The sequence below is a fragment of the Mandrillus leucophaeus genome, unplaced genomic scaffold (genome assembly GCF_000951045.1).
Source record: "Mandrillus leucophaeus isolate KB7577 unplaced genomic scaffold, Mleu.le_1.0 Scaffold974, whole genome shotgun sequence".
NCBI lineage: Eukaryota > Metazoa > Chordata > Mammalia > Primates > Cercopithecidae > Mandrillus > Mandrillus leucophaeus.
In genome coordinates, this window is record NW_012110630.1 from 859,262 (window position 1) to 886,363 (window position 27,102).

Here is a 27,102-nt window from a genome sequence, read left to right on the forward strand (position 1 = left end):
TTAATGGTGTCATCATAGTCGAGGGTAGTGGGGTCGAGTTAAGCAGAAAGTCAGATTATTTCATAGTTATTTTCATTTAATGGAATAATTGCATAAGGTTGCCTTAAAGATTCTCTGCATTCACTTTAAATTGAATGCCTCTTTTTTTTTTTTTTTTTTTAACAGAGTCTTACTCTGTCACCCAGGCTGGAGTGCAGTGGCGTGGTCTTGGCTCACTGCAACCTCCACCTCCCAGATTCAAGCAATTCTCCTGCCTCAGCCTCCCAAGTAGCTGGGATTACAGGTGCCTAGCTAATTTTTGTATCTTTAATAGAGACAGGGTTTCTACTAAACATATTGGCCAGGCTGGTCTTGAACTCCAGACTTCAAGTGATCCGCCCACCTTGGCCTCCCAAAGTGCTGGGATTACAGGCATTAGCTACCATGCCCAGCTGAATATCCTTTTTACAAATTAAGTGAAACATATTTTTGAATTCCTTCTTCTAAAATAAACCAAAACAAACTCAAATACCACATTAACCCATCACTTAGCACTTTCAAATTAGTTCTGAAACTGGCCTCTGTAGAATTAGGAGACCTTTGGTACCTCCCTATATCATGATATGTTTTTGCGTAGATTTAGACTTTTTTAAAAAACTTGTCACAGGATCAGGCTCTATCACTCAGGCTAAAGAACAGTGGCGTGATCACAGATCACTGCAGCCTTATTTCCCCAGCTCAAGCAATCCTCCCACCTTACCCTTCCAAGTAGCCTCTTGAACTGCAAGCACATGCTACCATGCCCAACTCATTTACTTTTTGTACAGACAGGGTCTCACTGTGTTGTCCAGGCTGGTCTCAAACTCCTGGGCTCAAGCAGTCCTCCCACTTGGGCCTCCCAAAGCACTGGAATTATAGGCATGAGCTACCACTTTCACCCTAGATTTAAACTTTTAATCTTGGTGTTAAATTTTAATCCGCGAATTTTAAAAGAAAGGAAAAATAATGTTTAGATAATCTAGTAGAAAATAGAGCTGTTATTACTTAATAAAGGCTGTTATTTCATCTTCGGAAGTGTTATACATAAAACCAGGTGTTTTTAGACACTTGGTTATGATTTAATTCTAGATAGAAAAAACTAGATTTTATATATAAATAAATTTTCAGGTGAGAAACTTGAGAACAAAATATTCCGAATGCCTTATTTCTCCCTGAGTGTTGTAATTAAATATGAATAGTTACAAGAAATAAACTAAAGAAAAAGAGAATTAGTAGCTTCAGCAGTTCTTGAAATCATAAGCACTAAAATTAATTCTCCCTACTGTTTTAAGATATAATACCTGTCTTCACAAAGAGTGAACTGTTTCAGTGCATTCACAGATAGGATTATTTGATTCTCACAGTTACTACTATTTTACAATTTATTAAACTACAGTAAGTCTTCATTTAATGTCATCAGTAGGTTCCTGGAAACTTTGACTTCAAGCAAAAGGATGTATAATTAAATCATTTTTACCATAGGCTAATTGAAATAAACAAGAGTTCCTACAGTATATTTCTAGTCGCAAAAATTTCACAGACTTCTAAATAAAGAGGTTATTTAGAATACTTCTAATAGTAAATGCTGAAATAACTCTTCTAATGTTAAACATTGAAATAAATGTAAGCTATACATACATTTAAGAAAGATTGATAAAAACAAGTAGGATAATTATTTATCCATCTATTCCAGTTCAGTTATTCCATGGTTGTCACTGGCCAGGGCCTATCCTGGCAGCTCAGGGGACAAGGTGGGAACCAGCCCTGCATAGGATGCCATCCCATTCCCCGGCGCACTCCCACGCACCCACATTTACTTGCACTGGGACCATGTAAACATACCAGTGACATAACAGGCACACTCTGAGATGTCAGAGGAAACTGGGGTACTCAGGGAAAACCCATGCAGACATGGTTCACCTGGACAGTAGCCCTGGCTGGGAATTGGTATTTTTTCTTATCAATATCATGATGAAACAATGTTGAACAAAACAGTGTTATTCAAGGACCTGCTCTACTTCTGATAACATGCTTATTACTTCTAAAAGAAATGTAGGCCTTATGATAATTCATAGAATAATGTTGCTGCTTTTGGTTTTGAGAATGTATAATTCTTAGAATAATGTTGCAGTTTTGGGTTTCGAGAATGTATTTGGCATTTTACTGCACTAACATACTATTCTTATGATCTGATGTTCTAAATAAACTTTTTGGGTCCTCTTAATTAACTTGATAGTCATATTCTTTTTGGAAACCACTGGCCCCAGGGGGAAATATATATATATTTAAATGTAAATATACATTTTTAAAATATAAATATATTTTATGTATATATGTTAGAGAAAGCTGATCAGATAAAATGCTTCCCTTGATATTTGAATAAGAAAAGAAGATCTTCGTACAATTAAGTAACTATAATATCTAGATCACTGACTGTCTAGGTTAAAGTCACTGGTCTAGATCTTTGCGCATCATTTTACTTGTTTACAGAATTTGAAACTTAAAACCAAACATTTTCAGTAAAATATTTAGTCCTGTTCCCCCAGAATCTTGGCAAAGTATTTCGTCAGTTAAATTGTTCTGCGATGGCTTTAGTATCAACTGTATTCTTATGTCAGCTAACTTACGAATTTTTGATAATTTACTTTTTAAAACTTTGTTTTCAAGTTTCTTAGCATTTTGAAGTATATACTTTAGTTTTGGGGAAATGTCACCTATGTAATAAGAAAGAAGTAAATTCTAGAAACCAGAAGTTCTGGTTTTGGTTACTTCAGTATCCCCTTATATATTGATTCCTAAATGTGCTTTTCATTCCCTGCTTCCTCCCATAGTGTCATTGTCTGTTCCTCCATCTATTTTGGTCAGCTGCATTGCTGTAAGCTATTTGAGTTTTAATTGGTGCCAATCTAGGGCTTCTTCAGGAGAGATTCTCTTTCATCAGCCTGGAGTAGCAACCCCAGAAATTACCATTCCAAGAGTTTAATTAGATCTTGTCAGATCCAAAACAAGCAAAAACCCTTGGAGTTCAAGTACCCATGGATGGTAGCTGCCTTAACACAAGAAACCCCACAGTCCCTGGTGTCCGAGTTCTAGGAGATTATTTAGAACCATCCTATTCAATTGTTGGCCACTGCTAAAAAGAGAGCTCCAAGAGAGCCCACATCCATCCTGGACTTAAAAGGGTTGGGATGACCCTAAAAGAGTTAAGATTCCATTGGTATTGAGCACCCTTTGTCACAGCATATTAGGCTTCCTGTGAGTCAGTGCTCTTTTCATTTTCCTTCTCTTGCCACGTATCCATCCTTTCTCCAAAACCTGTTTCTGTTTGATGCATATGTCTTGCTTCTACTCGTTATCCAGTTTCTGCAGCCAAGTATCTCATCATTTCTACCTCAGTAACCTCCTGCTCCCTCTAGCATCACATTCTACACTCAGTCCTTTATGCCTCTTGTAAAGTAATTTTTTCTGTCAGCTAATTCAGTGCTGTCACAGTTTTCATCAAAAGTCTATAATGGTTGACCATTACCATTCGTGGTACTCAAAATTTCATGACCATTTGTCAGGCTGGCCTAAACTACATCATCCATCCACCTGACACTATCAATCAGCATAATACAGCAAATGTTGCTTACAGTTTACTTCAGCCAGGTTTTCATTCCCACTTCTGCATCTGCCCCTTGTTCTTTTATTAGAATCCTTCTTCCCAAACCTTACAGGATTCTTTCCGAAGACTCTTTATAATGTCTGCTTTCATATTCATTTCTACTTAGTGTACTTACAGCTTGTCAATGCATTATAATGTTAAAACTTTTCGTTTTCTTCTGGGTTTAATTCAAGTTATTGTCTTATAAATCTTATGTTTTAATGTGTATGTCAGTGTGTGTCTATTATTCAGAATATATGTTTTATGCTTCCTGGTAGCCTACAGGTAAGTCTTCAATAAATATCCACCTTGGGCTAGACACCTAATTGTCTAGTACATTATACCTTTGTCTACTTTTGGTGGTGATAGGATCTACCTTAGAGGGTTGTTATAAGGGTGAGGAGGAAAGTACTTATTCAGAGTTCCTAGTACAGAGCCTGACAAATAGTAGATACTTCAGAAATGGTTATTTTTATTTTTAATTTAAATGCTGTACCTTAAGAGGGAAAAAATACCATTTTTACACTGACACTGGACTACATTGAAAGCTGTTTTTTTATTTCTAGGTTGAATATATTTCAGGAAAGGTTTTTTTCACCACCTGTTCTGATTTGAATATGTTGAAGAAATTAAAATCTGCCGAAAGATTATTTTTGCTGATTAAAAAGCAGTTTCCCCTTATTTCTTCTGTAAGTAAAGGTATGGCATATCCATATGTGTGTTGCTTTTACCCACATGACACATTGTACTCCAACATTTTCTGCTTGATAATTAATATGTAGCCATTTTACACTTTAATATTCATTGACATGTGTGGGATCATTAATTGTGTATTTCCTGAATAGTATCACCTGATTATAGTAGAATATTTCTTCTCTTTGCAACCTGCGTGCTGCCTTTTTTATGAGATTTTAATGTCCTAAGCCACATTTCTTCTTTGAGAATTATGATCAGGTACCTTCTCTAGAGATATATACGGTCAGTTGCATTTATTTGGATTTAGAAACATGCAGTAATCCAAAATGTGTTATTTTAATAGTAAATCAGTGAAAATTGTCATATTGTACATTTTAACTGTGTGATATAATTGGAAAAATACTGCATAGAAAAAATTTTTATTTCTGGGACCTTAAATGTTTTTGATAAACTTATGCCCGCTTATCAAGCATTAGAGGTAAAGGGGGCATAAGAGATTTCTTGTCCACTCTCTAAATTTTATAAATATGCTACTAAAACAACATATGGATCTTGATAAAAACAACAAAACATGGTCAGACACTGCAGGTTTAAACGCTGCCTTAAACTTCAATTTGAATTACATAAGAGATCATGTATTTATAGCCTATAATAAACTATTTTAAGAAAGATGCAAATGGCAAGAAATCAAGACCAAGCAGAAAAAATTGTTTTAAAGCAAATCCCAAAGTATTATACTGTGGGGTAAATATAATTCCTCCCAGTACTCTACACACATTCATCTTTAAGGAACTACAGTAATTTTTGGATCATCTTGATGACCCTGGTTCATCAAGAGAAGATTAAACTTTGCTGAGCATACTGGCAGTATGCTAAGCTATGAATGGATTGTGAGTTACTTTATGGAAACGCACTATAATATACTTATTAATATGGTGTGGGCTAAAATGTAACAGGCCCAAGATTCAGCTCCTCTGTTTCTGAGCTGAGTTTTTCAATTTATTCTTTTCTTATAAAAACTTAATTTTTATAGGCAAGATCACCATTATTTAAGGGTTGATATACACTCTAGGTCTATGTATATGTTGAAGAGATACATATATTACCATAGCACAAATAATCTTTCTAGGTTATTATATGGTAATTCTATAGAAATTTTAACACAGTGTGGATGCTATATATGCAATATAAGAATGAACTTTATTCTGCACAATATTCTTAGGTAAATGGAATATAAACTCCAAATGGAAGTGAAGTTATTCATGTAGCAATTTAATAAAAATTCAAAGAAATAAAGGTAATGGAATTTGGGGGTGATGATTGTAATAGATAGCCTTTAAAGCTTCAATATAGGATCAACAAGATTTTTCTTATTTAGGAAAACTACTTAACGAAATGCAAAGACTTATAAATGAAGATCCAGGAAATTGGTTGAATGCCATTTCAATCTGGAAAAATCTTCTTGAACTTGATGCAAAAAAGGAAAAACTTTCTCAGAGAGATGATAACCAACTAAAAAGAAAAGTGGGAGAAAATGAAATCATCATTGCAAAGAAATTAAAAATAGAACAAATGCAAAAGATAGAAGAGAATAGGGACTGCCAGCTGGAAAAACAAATAGAAGAAGAAACTCTGGAGCAAAGAGATTTTACCACTAAAAGTGAAAACTTTCAAGAAGAAGAATTTCGGAATGACATAGAGAAAGCAATTGATACTCATAATCAGAAGGACTTGACTTTCAGAGTATCTTGTCGCTGCAGTGGAACTATTGGAAAGGCCTTAACTGCACAGGTATGCTTGCATCCCAAAGTGGAGTCTGTCGCCCAGGCTGGAATACAGTGGCACGATCTGGCTCACTGCAACCTCTGCCTCCCAGGTTCAAGTGATCCCTTGCCTCAGCCTCCTGAGTAGCTGGGATCACAGGTGTGCGCCACCACACCCAGCTAATTTTTGTATTTTTAGTAGAGACGGTTTCACATTGGTCAGGCTGGTCTTGAACTCCTGACCTCAAGTAATCCACCCACCTCAGCCTCCCAAAGTGCTGGGATTACAGGCAGGAGCCACCACACCTGGCCTGTGGATCCCATTTTTTTTCAAGAATTACTTACTCTTTAGATTGAAAATGAGATGCAAACCTCTCACAGAACGAATAACTAGGCCCAGACAATTAGTTCTTATGGAATTAAATATCTTTAAAACTACATTTTCCTTTTAATTTTCCCTCAGATGTTTAAGAGGAATGGTATGCCATTCCAAGTAATTCCTTTCTTATACTTTGTGCCTAAAAATTTCCTTAAATCTACAGATGTCCTTTGTATTTGGAAATCCTGATACCATAGTCCTCAGCTTTTGGGGTTTCTCTTCAGTTCAGCTTTGTGCTTATTCAGTGACTACTCTGCACAGGTCCTGTACATGGGATTGTCACCAGGACCTAGACTGCAAATGCATGTGAAGTCTCAGCAATATAGAGAAGAGTGAACACCACAAATTGGCCATCACCAAACCTCATCAGTTGGCCCTTACAAAGTTCAGTGATGTTAAAGGCCATTGGTCTGAATACTTTATCAACCTTAAAATCAGTCAGACCCTAAAGGGTGAGTCTAATGATACTAATCTGGTAATTTTTAAACACATAGGCTTATAGTAGCTGAAATAGTTATCTTTCAGCTTGCATCTGTTTCCTGAAACCCAGAATGATCATATTTATCAGGTCATAATCTAGTTATTTCATATGCCTAAAATTACAAGAATAGAGATTATGCATGAGTAGACGTTAATGCCATGGAGTGTACTGGGGGCTAGGGCAGATAAAATACAGCCTTACTGCCTGGAATAGAAAATGCTTTCATGTACGATTTTAATATCAGAACTCTAAATTACTGTCAGATAGCCTGACTTGATTTTCTTATAGGCTTCTCTGCTAGTTTTGCTTACATTTAAACTTAAAATTTTCATTTTTAGTATTCTTTTCTTTAACTTGCTACTTTTCCAGGAGGTAGGAAGAGTAATTGGAATTGCTGTTATGAAACACTTTGGATGGAAAGCAGATTTGAGGAATCCAAAATTAGAGGTAATGAGTATTTATTTTATTTTGTATACTTGTAACCTAATTCTTTAAAGACCATGTCCTGTATTCTTATCATACCTTTCCGTTTTATTTTACAGTTGTAAAAAGTATATCGACAGGGATCCAGCAGTCCATTTTATCTTTAGTATTACAATAATACAGATAGTTTTGCCAGCAGTTTTCACTGTGAAAATATCTTATCCAAACTCCAAGAAAAGATTTTTTGGAATGAAGTTATCTGGTCACAGTTGAAGAAAAAACATTTATTATTATGAGGTTACAGCGATGTTCTCTATAGTCTCTATAATACACACAATTTATGATTTAAAAAACTTTAGCTAATGTTAAAAAATGGATAACAACAAAAGTCCTGCACAAAATTCAATAGTATGTGTTAATAGTGGCTTTGTTATGGATATGGGATTATGTTTTTATTTTCCAAAATTAATTTAATAAGGTTACACTATTTTTAATTGGAACAACTATTTGTATGGGGAAACAAAAAATATTCTTTGCTATTTTTTGAAAGCCATCTTATAAAGTTGACATATAACCAATAATTTTCATGATTAATTCATAAATTTATTTATCACTTGTTATTTAGGTTTAAATGGAGTAATAACTGGACAAATCAGAACATTGTGTGTTGTTTTATTTTTAGATTTGCTTTTGTCTGACATTTTTCACTTTAAAAAAAATGCCTGGTATATATTTTTTATTGTTTGTCATACTAAATATTTTGATCCCAAGAATGTTTTGACATACAAGTATCTTTCTCTTACCTGCCCCTTTCCAATTCTTAGTCATCTCTTCTCTGTGGCTTTCTCGTCCCCATCTCCCTGAGTCTCTCGTTGTCTCAGAATTGTTTTTCTCATAGATTATCTCATGAGTAAATATAGCAAATTCAATTCCTATCAGCCATTTAATGCAATTAATAGCTATTATGGATAGAAATAATTAACACAAAATTGGAAACACAAAAATCACACGTAGTAAAATTTATGACTAAAAAATTGACAGAAGAATGAAATCTCAACAAATTTCCATCTGCAAAATTGATAGGAAAACATTTATAGTGGGAGAGGCTATTCTTAATAACATTCAATATGTTAACATGTCATATCTTTAGAATAAATTGTCAATAGAAAATAATTCTAATAATTTTGCTAAAATGCATAATGTATAAAATTGGGAAGTTTAGCTGTGATGTATCAGTTAAGTAATTAAATTGACCAAATGGAATCACTCCAGGTAAGTCTTTTCTTGATGAAAGTAATCAATTTTGGAATAATTCTGATTAAGCTGCTAATATTTAAAGTTATCTTGGAATGAACTTGTCGGGGACCAGATATTCTTGAGATTCAAAACAGCATTTAAAATATTCTGTAAACCTTATCAGGCTACAAAAGAAAGATTCTAGCTTTTAAAATTTGTGTTGGCTACTAATTATAATGTGGGGCACCTAAATACTCTTCTTGACCTAACAGAAGAAAGAAAATAAAGAGAGACAGAAACTTACCTATAGAGAAAAGAGGACCCTTGCTGCCATACATTTGACCTAAACAAAGTTTTCTGTTACCCTGAAAGTATTTGCAGCCTCTGATAACCCTGTGTGGCCTCGCATCCTGTTTGAGGCTAGAATTAGGGTGGATTTAGAAAATCTTCTCTAACACAAAATACTGAAGTCTGGTCCAGTTATGATAATTCCGAGAATCTCTAGGAAGAAAGTTGGTTTTGAGTTGTTTGTTAACATGACTCTCCTGTATAACAAATTGACCTCAGCATTTTTCTATGAAATGTACTTAAAATTTAGTTTCCTTCTGCTTAAGAAAAAAAAAGATTATGGAACTTTTTTTTTCTAGATATGATGAATAAGGCCTTGGAGTTTCTTTTTAAAACATAGGTCATGTAAGTTTAAAATGGAAATTTCAAATTGTCAGTACTTTGGTAATGATGTTTCTTATTCCATTCTAACTTCTGTGTTTATTCTTTCAGATCTTTATACATCTAAATGATGTTTACTCTGTGGTGGGGATTCCTGTGTTCAGGTAGATATTCTAAGCTTCAAGTTTGTCCCATAGGACGGATTGTTAAATTCAGAATTTATGTTTTTTATTTATAGCATGAATGAAGCATTGATAGAGAAGGCTAAAGGCAAAGCATTTGAATTCTTTGCTTAAGACAATAAAATATTTTCATGGAACTTAGTGGATGTAATTTGAACTGACCAGTTAGAGCTGGGAAATATTTGGTCATGGTAATCTACTGATTACATGATTAATACTGAAAATTATGTCTAGTTCTATTATTAAATGATTTTCACAGCCCTATAACTACACCTAAAATGCTTCTAGGCTGCCCTACTCCAGTGCCTTTAATTGAACAATTTTGCCTATCTGGCTTTTTAAAATTCTATGACAATTTTAAAGACAGAAAGGGTGGGGAAAACTAAAAGATGGACATATTTCAGCAATTATAATAATAAGTATAATTATTGATGGTCACCAAGACAAAAGTAGGAAACACTAGCAAAACAAGCAAAATATAAAATGTATGCATTTTTAAATTTATAAAGTAGTTAATTTTTAATAATATTTTGACCCCCAAAAAGTGAGCCTAAGCATCTAAAAAATTTACTTAGATACCAGGCGCAGTGGCTCATGCCTGTAATCCCAGCTCTTTGGGAGGCTGAGGCAAGCAGATCACGAGGTTAGAAGTTCGAGACCAGCCTGACCAACATGGTGAAATCCTGTCTCTACTAAAAATACAAAAATTAGCTGGGTGTGGTGGTGGGTGCCTGTAATCCCAGCTACTCAGGAGGCTGAGGCAGGAGAATCACTTGAACCTGGGAGGCGGAGGTGGCCGTGAGCCAAAATTTGCGCCACTGTACTCTAGCCTAGGTGACAGCAAGACTCCGTCTCCAGAAAACAAAAAAATTTAGGAAGAGTATCTTACCCCTAGCAGTGCTGAGGTGGTATTAATTAGATTCTTACCACCAAATAAAATAACTCATTTTTAAATTATTATATATAAAAATGCTAAATTTTGTGCTCTTTAGTATAACCTTAATGTTTTTAAAAGGTATTTGATTATTTAAAATTATTTTAATGCTTGCTAGAAACATTCAAGATGTCATGCCATGGCATTTCAAATAATAATTGATAATGTACCTTAAAGTTTACAAATAAAAGATAATGTCTGAAAATTCAGACTCAGGCCTTGAGTGAGCACTGGTTGAAAATGAGGTTACAATAGATGCTCTGTGTTCAGTCAGTTTGACTATCTCAGTGTAGGAAGGAAGCAGTCTCAGTGATGAGTTGACTAAAAAGAACAATTTGCTGGGACATGAAAAGGGGAGACATGAAGACTTGCACAACACACAGTACTGGACAAGAGAAGTGACAGTGGATATCAGAAACTGCAACCTGGTGACCTAACAACAGAAGAAAGTCAGAAATGATGAAACAAAGTAGAGAGCAGCCATGAAGTTAGAGGATCACATAAAAATTTGTCCCAAGTTCCTAAAGACATTGTTCATATTTTGAGCTTTACTTTCTTTAAAGAAAAAAACCATTTGGATATCAATAGCCCCATGAAGCATTAACTGTTTTATAGCTGGTGCCACACTATACGCATCACCTACTACAGTATAGCATAGCAGATAAGAACTGTGGACTTGAATTCTGTCTTCACAAATTCTTATAACTCTGCAAGTTTAGACAAATTATCATATTTCTCTGCTATAAAATCAAGAAAATAATAGTACCTACTTTACAGCTTCATCCTTGGAATTAAATGAGATAACCCACATGAAAATCTTTGCTACTGTTTCTAGGATACAGTAATCATTGAATAAATTTCAACTTTTTTATTTTTGAAACACTTCAGCAAGTAGGAGGGGAGGGCAGAGACATTTACTGGAGTAAGATGAGTTCAATTAATTTTAGTTGAAGCATCAGTTGTACAGTTACTGTATGCAAAAAAATTGTGCTAGATGCCCAAAGTTCAAAGACAAAAAAGATGAGTATTAATTTCAAGGAATTCAATCCAGTGGTAGCACAGATCTGTGATAAATGCTTGACTAGAGTTAGGAAAGAGAACCTAACTCTAATTGAGGACCTGTGAGCAAAAAGATAAAAGATTGTCCCTAAGAGGAGACTTGACAGCAATAAGAAAGGGTATGTCATGTGGACAAGAGAAGGAAAGGATATTACGGCAAGGAACCTGTGCAAAGGCACAAGGTATAAGGAAGCTGGATTTACATGGGGCATGGCAGGTAGTTTCAGTGTAGATGAGACATAGAGAAAGTGGTAGAAAATTAGAAGTAAGCCATGAAGTGCCTTGTAAGTATGTTAAACAGCTTGGATTTTATCCTAAAAGCAATAAGAATTTGAAGCAGAAGAGTGAAGTGATCAGATTTCTGATTTCAAAAATATTACCAAGAAAAAAATATTTTTAAATGAAAGAGAAATAAAAAGAGAGAATGAGAGGATTTAAACTCTTGGAGGTAGCAAAAAGGCCATGAAATCAAAAAGTAGTTAAGGGGTCTAGAATAATTTCAGATTTCTGATTTGAACAATTAGTAAATACTGGTATTAGTCACTGAGATACAAAATGTAGCAAAAGAAAACAGTGTATTCAGTGGAAAATGTCCCAGTAGATATTTGAAGTTACAGATCTAGAGTTCAGGTGACAAGTCTAGACTGAAGAGTTAGATTATGGTACCCAATATATGGGTAGTAAGTGGCACAAGAAAATGAAGAAACATATCAATATGTGAAATCCAGGAGAGTGTATTCAGTTTATACCTGTTGACTTTGTACTACTTATCTTCCACATAAAAATGTTGAAGTACATATTTGAAGATAAAGATCTGGGGGGTTCAGGTAACAAGTCTAGGCTAGACATATAGATTAGGACATCTTTGTTTTGGTGGTACAAGGTGTACAAGAGAATAAAAAAGAAATGCACACATGCAGAGAAGAAGATCAAAAACCACATTTATTTTTGAACTGTGTACGTTAGCTAGATTCTGTGAAAGTAGAGCATTTTTATTTTCTAGGAGTTTATTTCTGAACATGCCTTCTTCTGAATAATTGTATTATGCTGGTATAATGGGGTCCTTTTGTTGAAGTAATGAGATAATTTTGCCCAGGTTTAAGCAAAATGTGAACATTCACTTTTGTCAAATATTGACAGAATTATGTCCCATAAAAACTTCTATTAGCAAAAATATATACATAGTTGTTGAAACTTTGAAAGGTTCCATATAAATTCCTGCTGCTTAGAAGAGCATTTTTTTCATATATATGGACAAAACTGGTTTTCCATACGCATCTCCCTTTTTGGTATCTAGAATGCAAACTCTGTTTTATAGTTTTGGCATCTAGAATGTAAACGGTGTATTATAGCTTTGGTATCTAGAATGCAAACTGTGTTTTATAGCAAGATAATTGCTAAGCTCTCCCTGCAGAAGCAAAATTCACTGGCCAAAATATTTTATAGTGTTTCTACCTGCCAGTTTACATCCCTGATTCCAAATGTATGTATACAGTACTGTTTACAATGTGAATTATTTCTTGAAAAAACCTTATTAAAAAGCCAAACTCCCACGGGTTTGCGATGTAGAACTTCCTCATTATAATAGTAAGTATACAATTACACTTTTACTTTAAAGGGATATGTCATTTAGTTCTCAGATTTTAAGAGGCTTGCAACAAATACAAAAACAGGATAAGTTAAAGTCAAAGAAAAATGAGAGACAAAATTCTGAAAGAAATAAATGTTTAACACACATACCTAGAATTCTGTTGAACAACTTGAAGGAGGGTTTGAAGAACATCGTGGCTTTCCGTAAAGTTCGTGGAAGACCTCTCTTGGTAGTTTTGGAACAAGCCTACCCCAAAACAAACCAGCACATGTTCTTGACATCACGTCTTCATACCTTACCAACAAATTGTAGAAGTGAACTAGAAAAGCCTGGAAAGTTGAAATTTCCAAGGAGATTCTGCTTGTTCATTGCGTTGGAAAGATATAAATGATAGATGACATTTTGAAAATTTCTATCAAATCTGGAAACATTGATGTGATGGTGGCATTGAAGAGGTGGAGGATAAAGTGTGAAGCGATGCTTGTTGGAGACCATTGAACTGATTTGGGAGATGTCTGGTTTGGCCCATCATCCAGTAAATTATTTTAGACAGTGCAATGTCATGTTTCATTTCAGCTTTTGGGGAAGATGCAAGTAACCAAAAAACAGACCTACAAAAGGGACTTTTTATAGAAAATAGATTTTAAGGGTTAGCATCCCTTCAGTTCTACTTCCCATACTACATTTGTATCACAAAATAGTATATTCCCCTTCATGACTTCAGACAGCAAGAAAAGGTCTACTCTGGGAAGACAGGGAAGTATAAGAAAGATTTTCCTCATGTATAATTACATTTTTATACATTAAATACATGAGAGTGTAAATTTCAGTTGTCTAAAAATTTAACTTTCTGAAATTCCACACTGGCTGGGTAGACAAGGTGCCCATTAGAGAAGGAATTTTTGTAATAAGATTGAAACATTCTCTAACTTAGGGAATACTTTAGTGTATGTTGGATGAATATGTTTAAATGATTCTCAGATTTGGACAGGTAAATCATTTTTATATCTTGTTGTTCAATGTGTAATAATATATAATCAGATTCTTTTCTTTGTAGGGTTCCTTTAGCCAGCAGAGCTTACATCAAGACAGCTGGACTGCGATCTACCATAGCGTGGGCAATGGCATCTCTCGCTGACATTAAGGTAAGAAAAATGTTTTCCTTCCTGTTAATAGCAAAGTTATTTTCATAATTAACTTATACGGTCTCTTACTGATGGATATTTGTATTACTTGCTTTTTCTTTTCTTAACGCTTTTTATTTAACTTCTTTTCTTTTTGCCATTATACTTACAAACTGCTGCAGTAATGCTTTTATATATTGTTGAACTTCTGAGAGTATTTTGGCTGTGAAAAGGCTGAGTCAGAAGTTAGCTACATTTCATTATTTCTAATGTTTTGTGTCACAGTTAGAAAATGTGGCCTGTAAAACCTCTGATTCTTAAATTTTAAGTTTTTTTCTATGACCAAGATCTTGGTCAATTTTTGTAAATGTTCTATGGACGTAAGATGATTTTATCTTCTAGTGAAGAAATGTTCTCCATTATTTTTACTTACCGTGTGTTTCTCTGCCCCATTTTCAAAGAAGTTTTTGAAATCTCATTATATTGTATTTTTTTAAGTTTTTGCATTTTTATGAGTTGTTGAATTATTCAGCTGCCATGTGACTTGGTATATACATGTTCGTGACTGTCAATACATCATTGTGAAGTGTGCCTTTTGTTACTTAAGTCGTATTTATCTTGGTTAAGTTTAAATTTAAGTCTCACTGTCTTACTAATATTTTCACTCCTTTTTGTTTGCATCAGCCTAATATTTCTTTGCCACTGCTTTTTTTTTTCAGCTTTACATATTTTCTTACAAACACACAGCTATTTTTACCCCACTCTGATGGTCTTTCAGTGAGAGAATTCAGTAAATGTTGTGACAGATAGACTTGATTATATTCTTCCTATTTTTATTCTATTCCTAACTTCTCACACTTTGTTTCCTTCTCTTATTTTTGCTAGTTTGATCAAGTTACTTGCTAATCATTTGTCTTGCCCTGTTTGAGGCTTCTGCTCTGGTTTACTTGTTGCTTGGGTAAAGTCTTATCTTAGGTATTTTTCTCAAATGTGGTATTTAATGATATACTGTCAGAATTTCTTTGTATCTTCAAATTTCTTCCTGTTATCTGCGTATACCTATCTTGGCTGGGTATAGGATTCCTGAATTGCAGTTCTTTTCTCTCAAAGGTCTGTAGATGCTATTCCATTGTCATTTAGCTTCTGGTGGCACAGATGAGCAGACCATGCCAGTTGGATTTTTCTTTTATTTTCATTTATAACTACGTGATTCCTTGTTTTTGGAAACTTATAAGGTGTTTGTCTTTAATCTTAAAGCCCAGGAATGTCACCAGAACATGCTTATGTATATGTCTTTTCTATTTAGCCCAGACCGTGGTGAGTCTTAGATTCTGGCCACCACTTACTGGCTGGGAAGCTTTGGGCAGGATACTTAACATCTTTGTGCCTCAGTTTCTCATTTACAAGATGAAAAGAGTAGTAATATCTCATGGGATCATGACAAGATTAAATGAATTAGCATTAATAAAGTGATTAGAACAGTGTCTAACATTCAGAAAGTTTCTAAGTATTAGCTGCCATTTTGGTAATAATAATAAATATAACTATAATTATTAATACCAAAATTATAGTTAATAACTAGAACTATAATTACTATTTGGAATATATAATAATTATAAAAATTATTATTTTTACTTCTCTGGCCTGAGCACTTTTTCTTCCATTATTTAATTATTGCCTCGACTATTTAACGAATTTAACTTTAAACTAGTCTCTCTTTCCTACTTCTGAAATTCCTATTAGGAACGTGTTAAGCTTCCTGGTTCTATCCTCCAAGTCTCCTACCCTTTTGACATGATTTCCATGTCTTTATATTTGCATTTTGAGTTATTCTTGAACATTATCTTCCAAATTACAACAAGAGTCACAGAGACATGCTCTATTTTATTTATATTTTTAGATTAAAAATATGGCTTTTTAGCTTCATAAAGGTATGTGTGTCACATTTGAATATCTCTGAAAGCTCTTCTTTTATTCAAATATTGATCAGTAATTAGTAATTCTATTTTACTAGGTGTGTGTTCTGATTATTCTGCTTATTTACTCTAAAACTACTGAGGGACCTCTTCCTTTTTTTTCAGATGTGCCGTTGGTTTTTGTTTGTTTGTGTGTTTTGTTTTAGCTTGCTGGGGCTAAAATGTGACTGTTAAGTATTTTAAACGGCCAGAATCCTATAAATGGTAAAAGGCAAATGGATCTCTGGCACCCCAGGCTCAGCAGTGTAAGGAGAATCTGTCAGTCCTGCTGAGATACCTGGAGGAAACTTCTCTAGTCACTGACCTCTCTTTGGGTCCATAGATCTCTGAAGACCAAGCTCTTCCCTAGTTCCACTGATTCTCCCCTCTGGGTTCCACTGCTGTTCTCTAATCACTGCCCAACCCACAGCAGGGAGGTCCCATCACACACTTTCCTTTTTCTGGGACTGTGACGGAGCCTTGGGCTTCTCTTAGCACCAGTTGCCTCTAGGTCTGAGCATCACTTGGCTCAGCAGAAGCAGAAAGCTTCGAGTTGAGAGTGGAGGAGGGAGCCTCTTTCAGATTACCAGGTACCCAGAACCCATGATTTTATTTGTTTGTTTGGTTTAAATCTTTAGTTCAGATTTTTTTAGTATAAAGAAAGAGGTATGGTTAATTTTTTCCCAAACTGCCAGTGGTTTCACCAGTTTGTATTTAAGTATAAATTTACATAATCACCCACACATTTGAAATGTTACCTTTGTTTTAATATAAACATGTTTTTCAGAAAAGTCAAAAGTAAATGATCAAAAATATCCAAAGATAGTGCTTGATAAAACTTTTCCTTACTATGAATTTTCCCTGAGACTACAAAAAGTAAGAAATGTGTCTCTCAATGTGACCACAGGCCAAGGAGGTCTGTTAAAGAACCTGGGAAATGGCATGGTAGAGTTCTTTTGGAGGCAATGTGGTAGTGACCCACAGTCTGAGTGACCCCAGTATCCAACCTGATCCATTTCCCTCTTTGGAGCTTAGTACCCAGAGCAGTACACAGACAGCTCAGTCTTGGGTAGGCCAGTGCCACTAAAAATGAAATTTAAAAATGGGATGTTCGTTATTTATCATGTGTACTATAAACTGTTCTCCTTCCTACATATCATAACAAGGGAAATCAAGTTCTATAAATCTTAAATGTTGTTATAAGTATGCAGAAATACTTCTCTACCTCAGTCTGTGTCTACAAGTGTCATGGCAAGAAAAGGTCCTAAGGTAAAATAAAGCCGTTTAAAAATACTTTAGGTCAGATTACATCATTGAACACAGATCATGGGAGAGAAGGAGCACAGTGTATGGCACATTTGAGATCCTAATAAAAATGGGTTCTCATACTGTTAACAATTTAACAACAAAATTTCCATTTAAATTTTTCCTTCTGCTCCTTACTGCCCCTTCATGGGGGATTTGTATGATACTCTCTTTAAAATTTAGTACCAGGGAAGGCTTCTGTCTCCTGAAGAACATTTTGTTTCTTTCCATTAGGTACCATATGGCTGTGGCTGAAACCTGGCTGTCCCCTGAGGACTCTGCTTCCTCTGTAGACATAACAAGTGGTGGATGTTTTTTCTCCCCTATCTCGAGCACCACTGGGCCTGACAGTGGGGTACGTTCCTGCTTGCTCCTTCTTGCCCCTTCTAGACAATTATTTTCTTCCTTCTGCCCAGAACCTCACAGTGCCTTTGAAGCACATGCCATCAGATCACCCCAATCAGAGCTCTCTCCCTCTCATTCCTGTAAGAGTACAGGCCATTATTGCATCATGATTCTTTGGTCTCTGTAACCATTCAGTAATCTTACTCTTCATTTCTTGGCTTCCCTATTCATCTGTTGTAGTCACATCCTAGACCTTGTCATACCCAGAAGGGTATCTCTTCCAGAAATCTCAGTTTCAGGAATCCTGTTCTTAACCACCTCCTCTTTCCTATTTACTTCCTCTGCTACCCGAACACAAATCTTTAACCCCACAGGGCCCTCTAGTCATTTGACCCAACCCCTATTCTTACCACCTGTGCTCATCCCTCCTTCACAGCTTGGATTTTAAAAATAGTCATTTCCTTGCCCATACTTTTAACTGTTCCTTCTTTTTATCCCTTTTTTTCCCCTTTTTTTTTTTTTTTTTTTTTTTTTTTTGAGACGGAGTCTTGCTCTATCGCCCAAGCTGGACTGCAGTGGTGCAATCTCTGCTCACTGCAAGCTCCGCCTCCCAGGTTCACGCCATTCTCAAGCTCCCTTCCTTCTTATTTGACTAAAATAATAGAATCAGAAGAGAACTTCTACATGTTCTCCTCACCAAGTCTACCAACATGCCAGAATCTATGCCTACATACTCTGCCTTATTGTTGTTACAATAAGGGAACTGTCCTTGTTCCACGCTAATGCTTGTGTGCCGGATTCCGTTCCCTCTTATAGACTCAGAAATTTTTCCTTCTACTGGGTCATCCCCATCAGCATGTACACCTGCCGAAATATCTTTCAACTTAAAAAAATGAAAACCCCCCGCTGAAGCCATACATCCCTTCAGCCACCACCCCCTTTTCTGCTTCCCTTTACAGAAAAAGTCTTTAAAATAATTATCTACATTGGCTGTCTTCTACCTCCTTTCTTCCCATTCTCTCATATAGCAGCCTCCATGGGGCTTTCATCACCAACACTCCACTGAAACTGCTCGTCTCACTTACCCGCCTGTCACTTCGACACTGATCACTCTCCTTCTTGAAGCAGTTTCTTCACTTTGTTTCAGGACCACTATGCTAGGTTCTGCTCCTATTATCGGAATGAGCTGCTTCTCAGTGTGTGTGGCTGATCTTCCTCTTCCAAACATGTGAACTTCAGAGATCACCAGGGGCCAATTCATAGACTTCTCTTGTTAAACTTCTCTTGCTTTCTAGATGATCACATCCAGTTCTGATGCTTTAAATATCATTTATAAGCTGACTGGCACTGACTGTTCCTAAATTCCTATCTGTAGCCTGAACCTCTCCCTTGAACTGTAGACTCATGTCCAGTGACTCACTTGACATTCACACTTAGAGGTCTAAGAGGTATCTCAAAATTAACAAGGCCAGAACTATACTCTTGTCTCCCCCAAAGTGTCTTCTCCCCAACTCTTCCCATGTCAGTAACAGGCAACTCTGTTCTTCCAGTTGCTCAGCTCAAAAATTTTAGGCATTCCAGACTGTTGTCTTTCATTAACATTCCACATCCCATGCATTTTTGGCTCCACCTTTTAAAATATGTCTAGAATCCAACCATTTCTTACCACATCCACCAATTCCACTCTTAACTCAAGCCACCATCATCTCTTGACTGGACTCTCTAGCACTCTTACCCTTCTATGGTCTGTCCTCTGCAGAATAGCCAAAATGATCCCTTTGAAATGTAATGTCATAGGACTCCTGTCCTCAAACCCTCCAATAGTTTCCCATCCTTCAGAATAGAACCAGAATCCTTACACCACCTATGAGATCTGGCATGCTGTGATTTTCAGAGTGGGAGTAAGTCATTTTTTCTCCCAATTTCCTGTTTTTCTCCCAGGTACAGATAGGATTATACTTTCCTGGCCCCTTGACACTGTGTGCCATGTGACTAACAGTTAATACTGGTGGAAGTGATGTGCATCGCTTTCAGGTGGCACCTTTCTGAGCCAGTGGACAATTTGTCATGCTTTCTTTCCCTCTGCCACAGTGATGGCAGCACTCAAGATGGTGATTGCTCGTCAGTTTGGGTTCCAGAGTGAGGAGCAGAGGCCCCAGGTACCCTAATGTGGTCATACAGTGTGAGCTAGTTGTTTTAAACCCCTAGGATTTGGGGGTTGTTACAACATGCAGCATAACCCAGTCCATCTTCACAGAATCCCCTTGTTCCCTCTCTGGGGCTTTCACTACCTTTTCCTGGGCTTTGGCCAGAATGGCCTTCTTCCTAATTTATAAACCTGCCGAATACACTCCTGCATTAGGGCTTTAAGTACCTGAAATTCTTAATAAAGTGTAAAAAGTAACCTTTCCTCTTGAAATATTGATTCCTCAAGTTTAGGTTTCTTTTATAATACCTACTATAGTAGTCTTAATAATACCAAATTAATATTCCTGTCTGCAGGCTGGTGCATTTGTTTTAGATCCAATGTGCGGACTTGGAACAATACTTTTGGAAGCTGCTAAAGAATGGCCAGTAAGTTCTGAAGTTTGGTAAAGCAAGCAATTTATCTACTTTAATCAGTATATATAGTATAATCACCAATTATTTACAAGTAGAGTGTCTATTTTGGGATTATTCTTTTTAATTATGTGAGTTATTCACTATACTCAAAATAGATTGTGAAGGATTAAATTGCTATGTTATTTATTTAAATACTATGAATTTAGGAAAATATGACAGAATTCTAATCATTAGTCATGACCTAGATTATACTAATCCTCAAATTCTTTACACATTTGTCATTGTAATATTCACAGATTTTTAAAATTTTAACATAAACTTTACATTTTTTGATATTATCATTTTAAAAGAATAACCTAAAGGTGTTTTGACCTTAATTTAAAATCTACTAATTTCACTTCCATCATTTGAGAAAATGCAAGTTGATTTTCTTAACTACATAAAATGTGTAATAATTTTATTTATGCTTAAAATATTCTTTCTTTCCCCATAGGATGTGTATTATGTAGGTGCTGATGTCAGCGACTCACAGTTACTAGGTACTTGGGACAATCTGAAAGCTGCAGGCCTTGAGGATAAAATCGAATTACTTAAAGTCTCTGTTATAGGTAAGCTACTAAAAATGCAAAACAATTGAGAAAATGAACAATGTAAATATATTTAGAATCATACAAAACAAGACTCAGTGTATAAAGGTTGGTTTTACCCTGTAATATATCTGTGGGACTAATACTGAGTTTACTTCTAATAGTGTAACCGTTTTATTTTCAAAGGGTTCATAATTGGGAAGTGAAACAATAAGCATGTAAAGCATGACTTAAAATGTATGTGTTAAAAAGAGAGAAAAAAAGTCTTTGTTGCATCTGAACCATTTCTCATATCAGAACCAGTGATCAATTAATATAGCCATAAAATAAGCAGTGTAATAATTCTTTGAATTTCTTTTGAATAAACTATATGAAATATTATTGCCTCACATTAGATAGTATCCCTGAGATACATAGGAGTAAGCTAACTATCCATCCCAATTTGCTAAACCAGGACTTGCAGTGCTAAAATCAGCAAAGTCTGGAGTAAACCAGGACAGTTGGTCACCCTGTGAGGTAGAGGGAAAGTATTAACCCCTGTTTCATGAAGGGGAGTCAGCAGTGACACACGTGACTAGGAATCAAGTCTACTGAGACCAATCAAAATAGTATTTTCAGCCAGGTGCAGTGGCTCACACCTGTAATCCCAGCACTTTGGGAGGCCAAGGCGGGCGAATCACAAGGTCAGGAAATCTAGACCATCCTGGCTAACATGGTGAAACCCTGTCTGTACTAAAAATACAAAAAATTAGCTGGGCGTGGTGGCGGGCGCCTGTAGTCCCAGCTACTCGGGAGGCTGAGGCAGGAGAATGACGTGAACCCAGGAGGCAGAGCTTGCAGTGAGCTGAGATCGTGCCACCATATTCCAGCCTGGGCAACAGAGCAAGACTCCATCTCAAAAAATAATAATAATAATAATAATATCTTCCTGAGGTCCATGGTATTTAGACTATTTTTAAAAACTGTTCCTTGTTTTATTCCCTATTCCCCAAGTATATATCTCTCCCTTAAATCATGAGTGCATTTAATTCCCAGTTAAGAACATTGTATTCTGTTGACAGTGATAGGTAGTAGATAGTTCCCAATATCAAACCTATAATCAGGAGGAACATAATATTATTTTAAAAATTTTGTTGTAGTGGAAAAGTAGTAAAGATGAGTATCAACAGAAGAAAATACTAGGATAACTTGCATAAAAGCATAGTAAAGCATCCCCAAAGAAGAAATTGTCTTGTTGATTGAGATCTCATAGTTGTTTGCTGTTCTGCCAAGGTTTTTAATAGGACTGTGTGCGGGAGACACAAGTTTCTAGAGCAAACTAACGGATGACTAGACTGCAGGCTTTCATAATCCCTAATTTCTTTAAGAATGCTATTTCTTTGAAACCTTTAAGAAAACTGAAGTTGCGTCGTAAGTTGTTCCAGAGCAGTGAGTTTTCAATCCCTTTACATTCTCCAAAGCACCTTGTAGGCATGAGGGAGGGAGTACTGAATTGGGCATTGGACCGCTGTTGCACTCCCAGCTCCACTTTTATGTATTTTCACTTTAGGGGGCATTTTCTATAAGATTTCATTTAAAAAACGGAAGTGCTCCACTGTTTGTGTATGTGTTTTAAAGGTTCTCTGTGGCACCAGGTAACTGCATAAATCTTCGTTTTTGAAAGGATTCCTCTTAGACTTTAGTGAGGGCAGGATGGAAGCAAAGAGACTAGTTAGGATACTGTTGCAACTCTAGCTATAATCTAGGTAAGAAATGACAGTGGCCTGGTCCGAGGTGGTATTCAAGGAGGCGTTGAGAGAAGGTCAGATACATATTTGACAGAGAGAGCCAACAGGATTTGTTGTCGGATTGGATGTGGAGTATGAGAGAGAACATTCTAGGCTTTCTGGCTTGAGCAGCTAGAGGATGGAGTTGTCATTACTGAGGTGGGGAAGACGGATGGTGGATCAAGTTAGAATTTAGGACCTGTTAAATTTCACACAATTATTAGACTCTAAGTGAAGATATCAAGTTAGTACCTCAGTCTCCAAATCTGGAGTTCAGGGGAGAGGTTGAGCATCACTGGTATAGAGAACATTTAGTTTCATGAAATCTCCTAGGGAGTGAGTTTAAGTAGAGAAGGGAAAGGGGACTGAACCTTAGAATACTCAGATGCTTGGACTTCGGGAAGGTGAGCATCTGGTAAAGGAATAGCCCGTGATGTAAGAGTGTAAGAATCTGGGGAGGATAGATAGATCAGCTGTGTCAGCTGCTTCTCATTGGTGAAGTACGATGAGGCCTGGTGACTGCAGAAGTCAAGGGCAGCTTCCCTGGAGGGGCTCTTGAGAGAATGGGAGGAGATAACTTGAAGACAACTAGTTGAGAGCATTCTGTCGAGCAGTTTGGCTAATAAGGAGAGCATAGAAATGAGGCGGTAACTGAAAGAAAGGATATCGGGGATCAAGCAAGGAATTTTTTTAAGATAGAAATTAGAATTTTTTTGTATCTAGAATGTTTGATCTCACTAACAAGAAAAATCAAATGAAAAGGAGGAATTTGGCATGACGGAGGAGAGAGGAGAACCGCTTGTCTGCTGTATCCAGGCCCTAAGAAAGGATGGGATCCAGTGCCTGAGCGGTTGAGCATGCACTTCTAGGAGCAGGGGAAGGCAGAGGGAGGAGAATGGACCTTAAAACAGGTCACACGTTATAATTTTTATTACAGTTTTTTCAACTCTACGCATTTGATAGGTTTGCTTAAATTTACCTTTCTTTACTACTGAGAGCAACTTTTTCATGTTACGTCATTTGTAGATGATTCTTCTGTGAATTGTTTTTAGGATAACTTTCTGAAGGAAAGAATAAAACATCTGTTTCAGGTTATTTCAGCATCACAACCTCTTTAAGTTTCAGTCTAGGAGGAACTATATGTCTTGCTAATACAGGGGCCAATTTTAACTAATAATTAGCCCTTTATGGCACCTACTTTAGAGGTAGACATTCGGGCTAGATAAAAGCATTTATTTTCTTCATTAATTTGGTTTTTAAGAGCTCTAATTATAAATACAATTTAGAATGTTGAGATCTACGAATCCCTTAAGGGATCTCATGCCTTTTTACTGTAGGAATTAAGAACACTTACTGACTTTAAGAGTCACACCAAGTATAAATCCTAGCTCCACCATCATTTTTCCACTGTGTGGCCTTCAGCAGAAAAACTGGTCCTCTCTTTATTTTCTCATCTATAATGTGAAGATTATAATGCCACTGCATAAAGCTGTGATGAGGATTTATTACATAAACACACAGAGTACAGTGTCTAACGCACAGCATGAATTAGTAAGACATCTGTAAGCATTGGTATGTTGGTATATCTAGGAAGTTAGTAATATTCATTCCCATTATGACTTACATTTCTGCAAAATCACAATCTTCAGCTTCTGTGTGCTTTAATGACTTTATTTTTTCTACCTTTTTAATAAGCATTCACTTTGTTTTATAACCCTCAACTAATATAAAAAGAAATGATCTTAGCCGGGTGCAGTGGCTTTATGCCTGTAATCCCAACGCTTTGGGAGACTGAGGCAGGTGGATCAGTTGAGCTCAGGAGTTTGAGACCAGCCTGACCAACGTGGTGAAACCCTGTCTCTACTAAAAATATAGAAACAAAAAAAATTAGCCAGGCTTGGTGGCTGTAGCCCCACCTACTCGGGAGGGTGAGGCAGAAGAATCGCTTGAACCCAAGAGGTGAAGGTTGCAGTGACCCTAGATTGTGCCTCTGCACTTCAGCCTAGGTGACATGGTGAGACTCTGTTTTTTTGTTTTTTTTTTTTTTTGAGACAATCTTTCAACATGAAGAAATCATATGTATTTATTCCTAAGTTTTAATCATTATGAAAATTTGGAATCAAATGAATATTATGTTACAAGTTATCTTAGGAAATAGCAATTAGTCATTAGGCTTTTTTAAATCTGCAGATATGTATACATTCTCAGTATAAGATGGAAACTATAACATAAACATATTTGAGCAAGAGAAACACATTTATGGTTTAATTAAAATGGCAAAATTATAGCTAAAAGGAAATATTTTCTTTCCTTCCAGTTAGGCATTCTGTAGCCTATCACACATCACTTAAGTGTAGATTTATAACAAGATTATTGGCAACAGTTGTGCTTTGTTCTCAAGTGTTTCCATTCTTGTATAAGATGGCGTGCTTTTTTCAGGACACCCATAAGCACCCCATAATGTGGTGTTTGCATTTTCTCTCATACTGGTGTGTTTTCTCCTCTGCTGCCTGTCCTGCCTCTGCTGGCTTGGCCTTGGTGTTCTAGCCAGGTGTCTTATGGCCCATGCCGTATACTGCAAGATTCATGAAGCTGCCAGGCTGCCCATTTGGGAAATCAGAGGGAAATGTGGAAAGTGATGGGGTAGGTGTATATGAAATATGCGTAGAAAATAGGGGATAAGTTCAACATAGAGAGTAGTTCACATGTTCTTGCTGCAAAAGCTTTATCATTTATTATATGTATAAGTCCTTTTTTATTGTTTGGTAACACTTCTATTTTGTAACAAACTCAGAAGCAATAAGGTTTTAAAAATGCATTTTTAATGAAAAAGTAAGTGTTGAGTTTCTATTTCTTAAGACAGCTGATGAACATATAATTGAGTCAATATTTGTTGATATTTACAGTCCTACTGTGAAGACCATGGCGATATCACTGACCAAATGAAACAAGTCTGTTTATAGAGGCATCAAGCATTTACATTAAAACTCAGCAGCTCTTAAACAAATTTTTTTGTTGTTGTTTTTTGAGACAGTCTTGCCCTGTTGCCCAGGCTGGAGTGCAGTGTGCAATCTCGGCTCACTGTAACCTCCACCTCCCAGGTTCAAGCAATTCTCCTGCCTCAGCCTCCCAAGTAGCTGGGATTACAGGCACACGCCATCACCCCCAGCTAATTTTGGTATTTTTAGTAAAGACAGGGTTTCACCTTGTTACCCAGGCTGGTCTCAAACTCCTGAGCTCAGGCAATCCACCCACCTTGGCCTAACAAATTTACAAGAAAAAAGCAACCCCATTAAAAAGTGAGCAAAAGACATGAGCAGACACTTCTCAAAAGAAGACATTCATGCAGCCAACTAACATACAAAGAAAAGCTCAACATCACTGATCATTAGAGAAATGCGAATCAAAACCACAGTGAGATACCATCTCATGCCAGTCAGAATGGCAGTTATTAAAAAGTCCAGAAACAACAGATGGTGGTGAGGTTGTGGATAAAAGGGGATGCCTTTACACTGTTGGTGGGAGTATAAATGAGTTCAACCGTTGGGAAGACAGTGTGGTGATTCCTCAAAGATCCGGAGGCAGAAATACCATTTGACCCAGCAATTCCATTACAGTGTATATATCCAAAGGAATATAAATCATTCTGTTATAAAGATACATGCACACGTATGTTCACTTGAGCACTATTCACGATAGCAAAGACATGGAATCAACCCAAATGCCCATCAATGATAGACTGGATAAAGAAAATGTAGTACATATATACCATAAAATACTATGTAAACATAAAAAGGAACAAGATATTGTCCTTTGCAGGGACATGGATGGCGCTTGAAGCTGTTATTCTGAGCAAACTAACGCAGGAACAGAAAACCAAACACTGCATATTCTCACTTATAAGTGGGAGCTAAACGATGAGAACACATGGACACACGGGTGGGGGACAATACACACAAGGGTCTGTCGGGGGAGGCCGGAGGGGAGGGAGAGCATTAGGAAGAATAGCTAATGGATGCTGGACTTATTACCAAGGTGATGGGTTGATCTGTAGCAAACCCATGCATCCTGCACATATACCCTGGAACTTAAAAGTTGAAGGAAAAAAATAAAAACTTAGTAATTCTAAGAATGCTAGGCCCAAAGCCAACTATTTATCACATACAACTGAAGAAAATACATTTAAAATATCACTCTGTGAAGTATGACTTTCCTTTTAGATCAAATGGCTATTCTTCTAAACTTATTTTGCTCACATTCAATTGTGAGTTTTGTTACGTACCTAAGCAAAATGAAGCTGGTACTGTTAGTGTGCTCGCTTCATTAGCAGACCTTTGCAGACAGTTAAGTGTTGCCAGTTTTGTATCAATATCATCACATGATT

The 27,102-nt window shown here is 36.3% G+C and overlaps 1 protein-coding gene across 2 annotated transcripts in view; it reads left to right on the forward strand.

The window, feature by feature from the left end:
• The first annotated feature begins 4,225 nt into the window (after nucleotides 1–4,225).
• The window catches only part of THUMPD2 (THUMP domain containing 2), a 33,112-nt gene continuing 10,235 nt past the window's right edge, over nucleotides 4,226–27,102 (forward strand). The window contains exons 1-7 of one of the 2 annotated variants that reach the window (XM_011970799.1): nucleotides 4,226–4,350; nucleotides 5,736–6,100; nucleotides 7,350–7,427; nucleotides 9,420–9,472; nucleotides 14,132–14,219; nucleotides 20,306–20,377; nucleotides 20,859–20,973. In XM_011970799.1, the coding sequence (XP_011826189.1) occupies nucleotides 5,753–6,100; nucleotides 7,350–7,427; nucleotides 9,420–9,472; nucleotides 14,132–14,219; nucleotides 20,306–20,377; nucleotides 20,859–20,973 (754 nt within the window). In that variant the 5' untranslated portion in view covers nucleotides 4,226–4,350; nucleotides 5,736–5,752. Of the gene's footprint in view, nucleotides 4,361–5,735; nucleotides 6,149–7,349; nucleotides 7,428–9,419; nucleotides 9,473–14,131; nucleotides 14,220–20,305; nucleotides 20,378–20,858; nucleotides 20,974–27,102 lie in introns of both variants that reach the window. The other variant, XM_011970798.1, reaches the window with a different exon arrangement.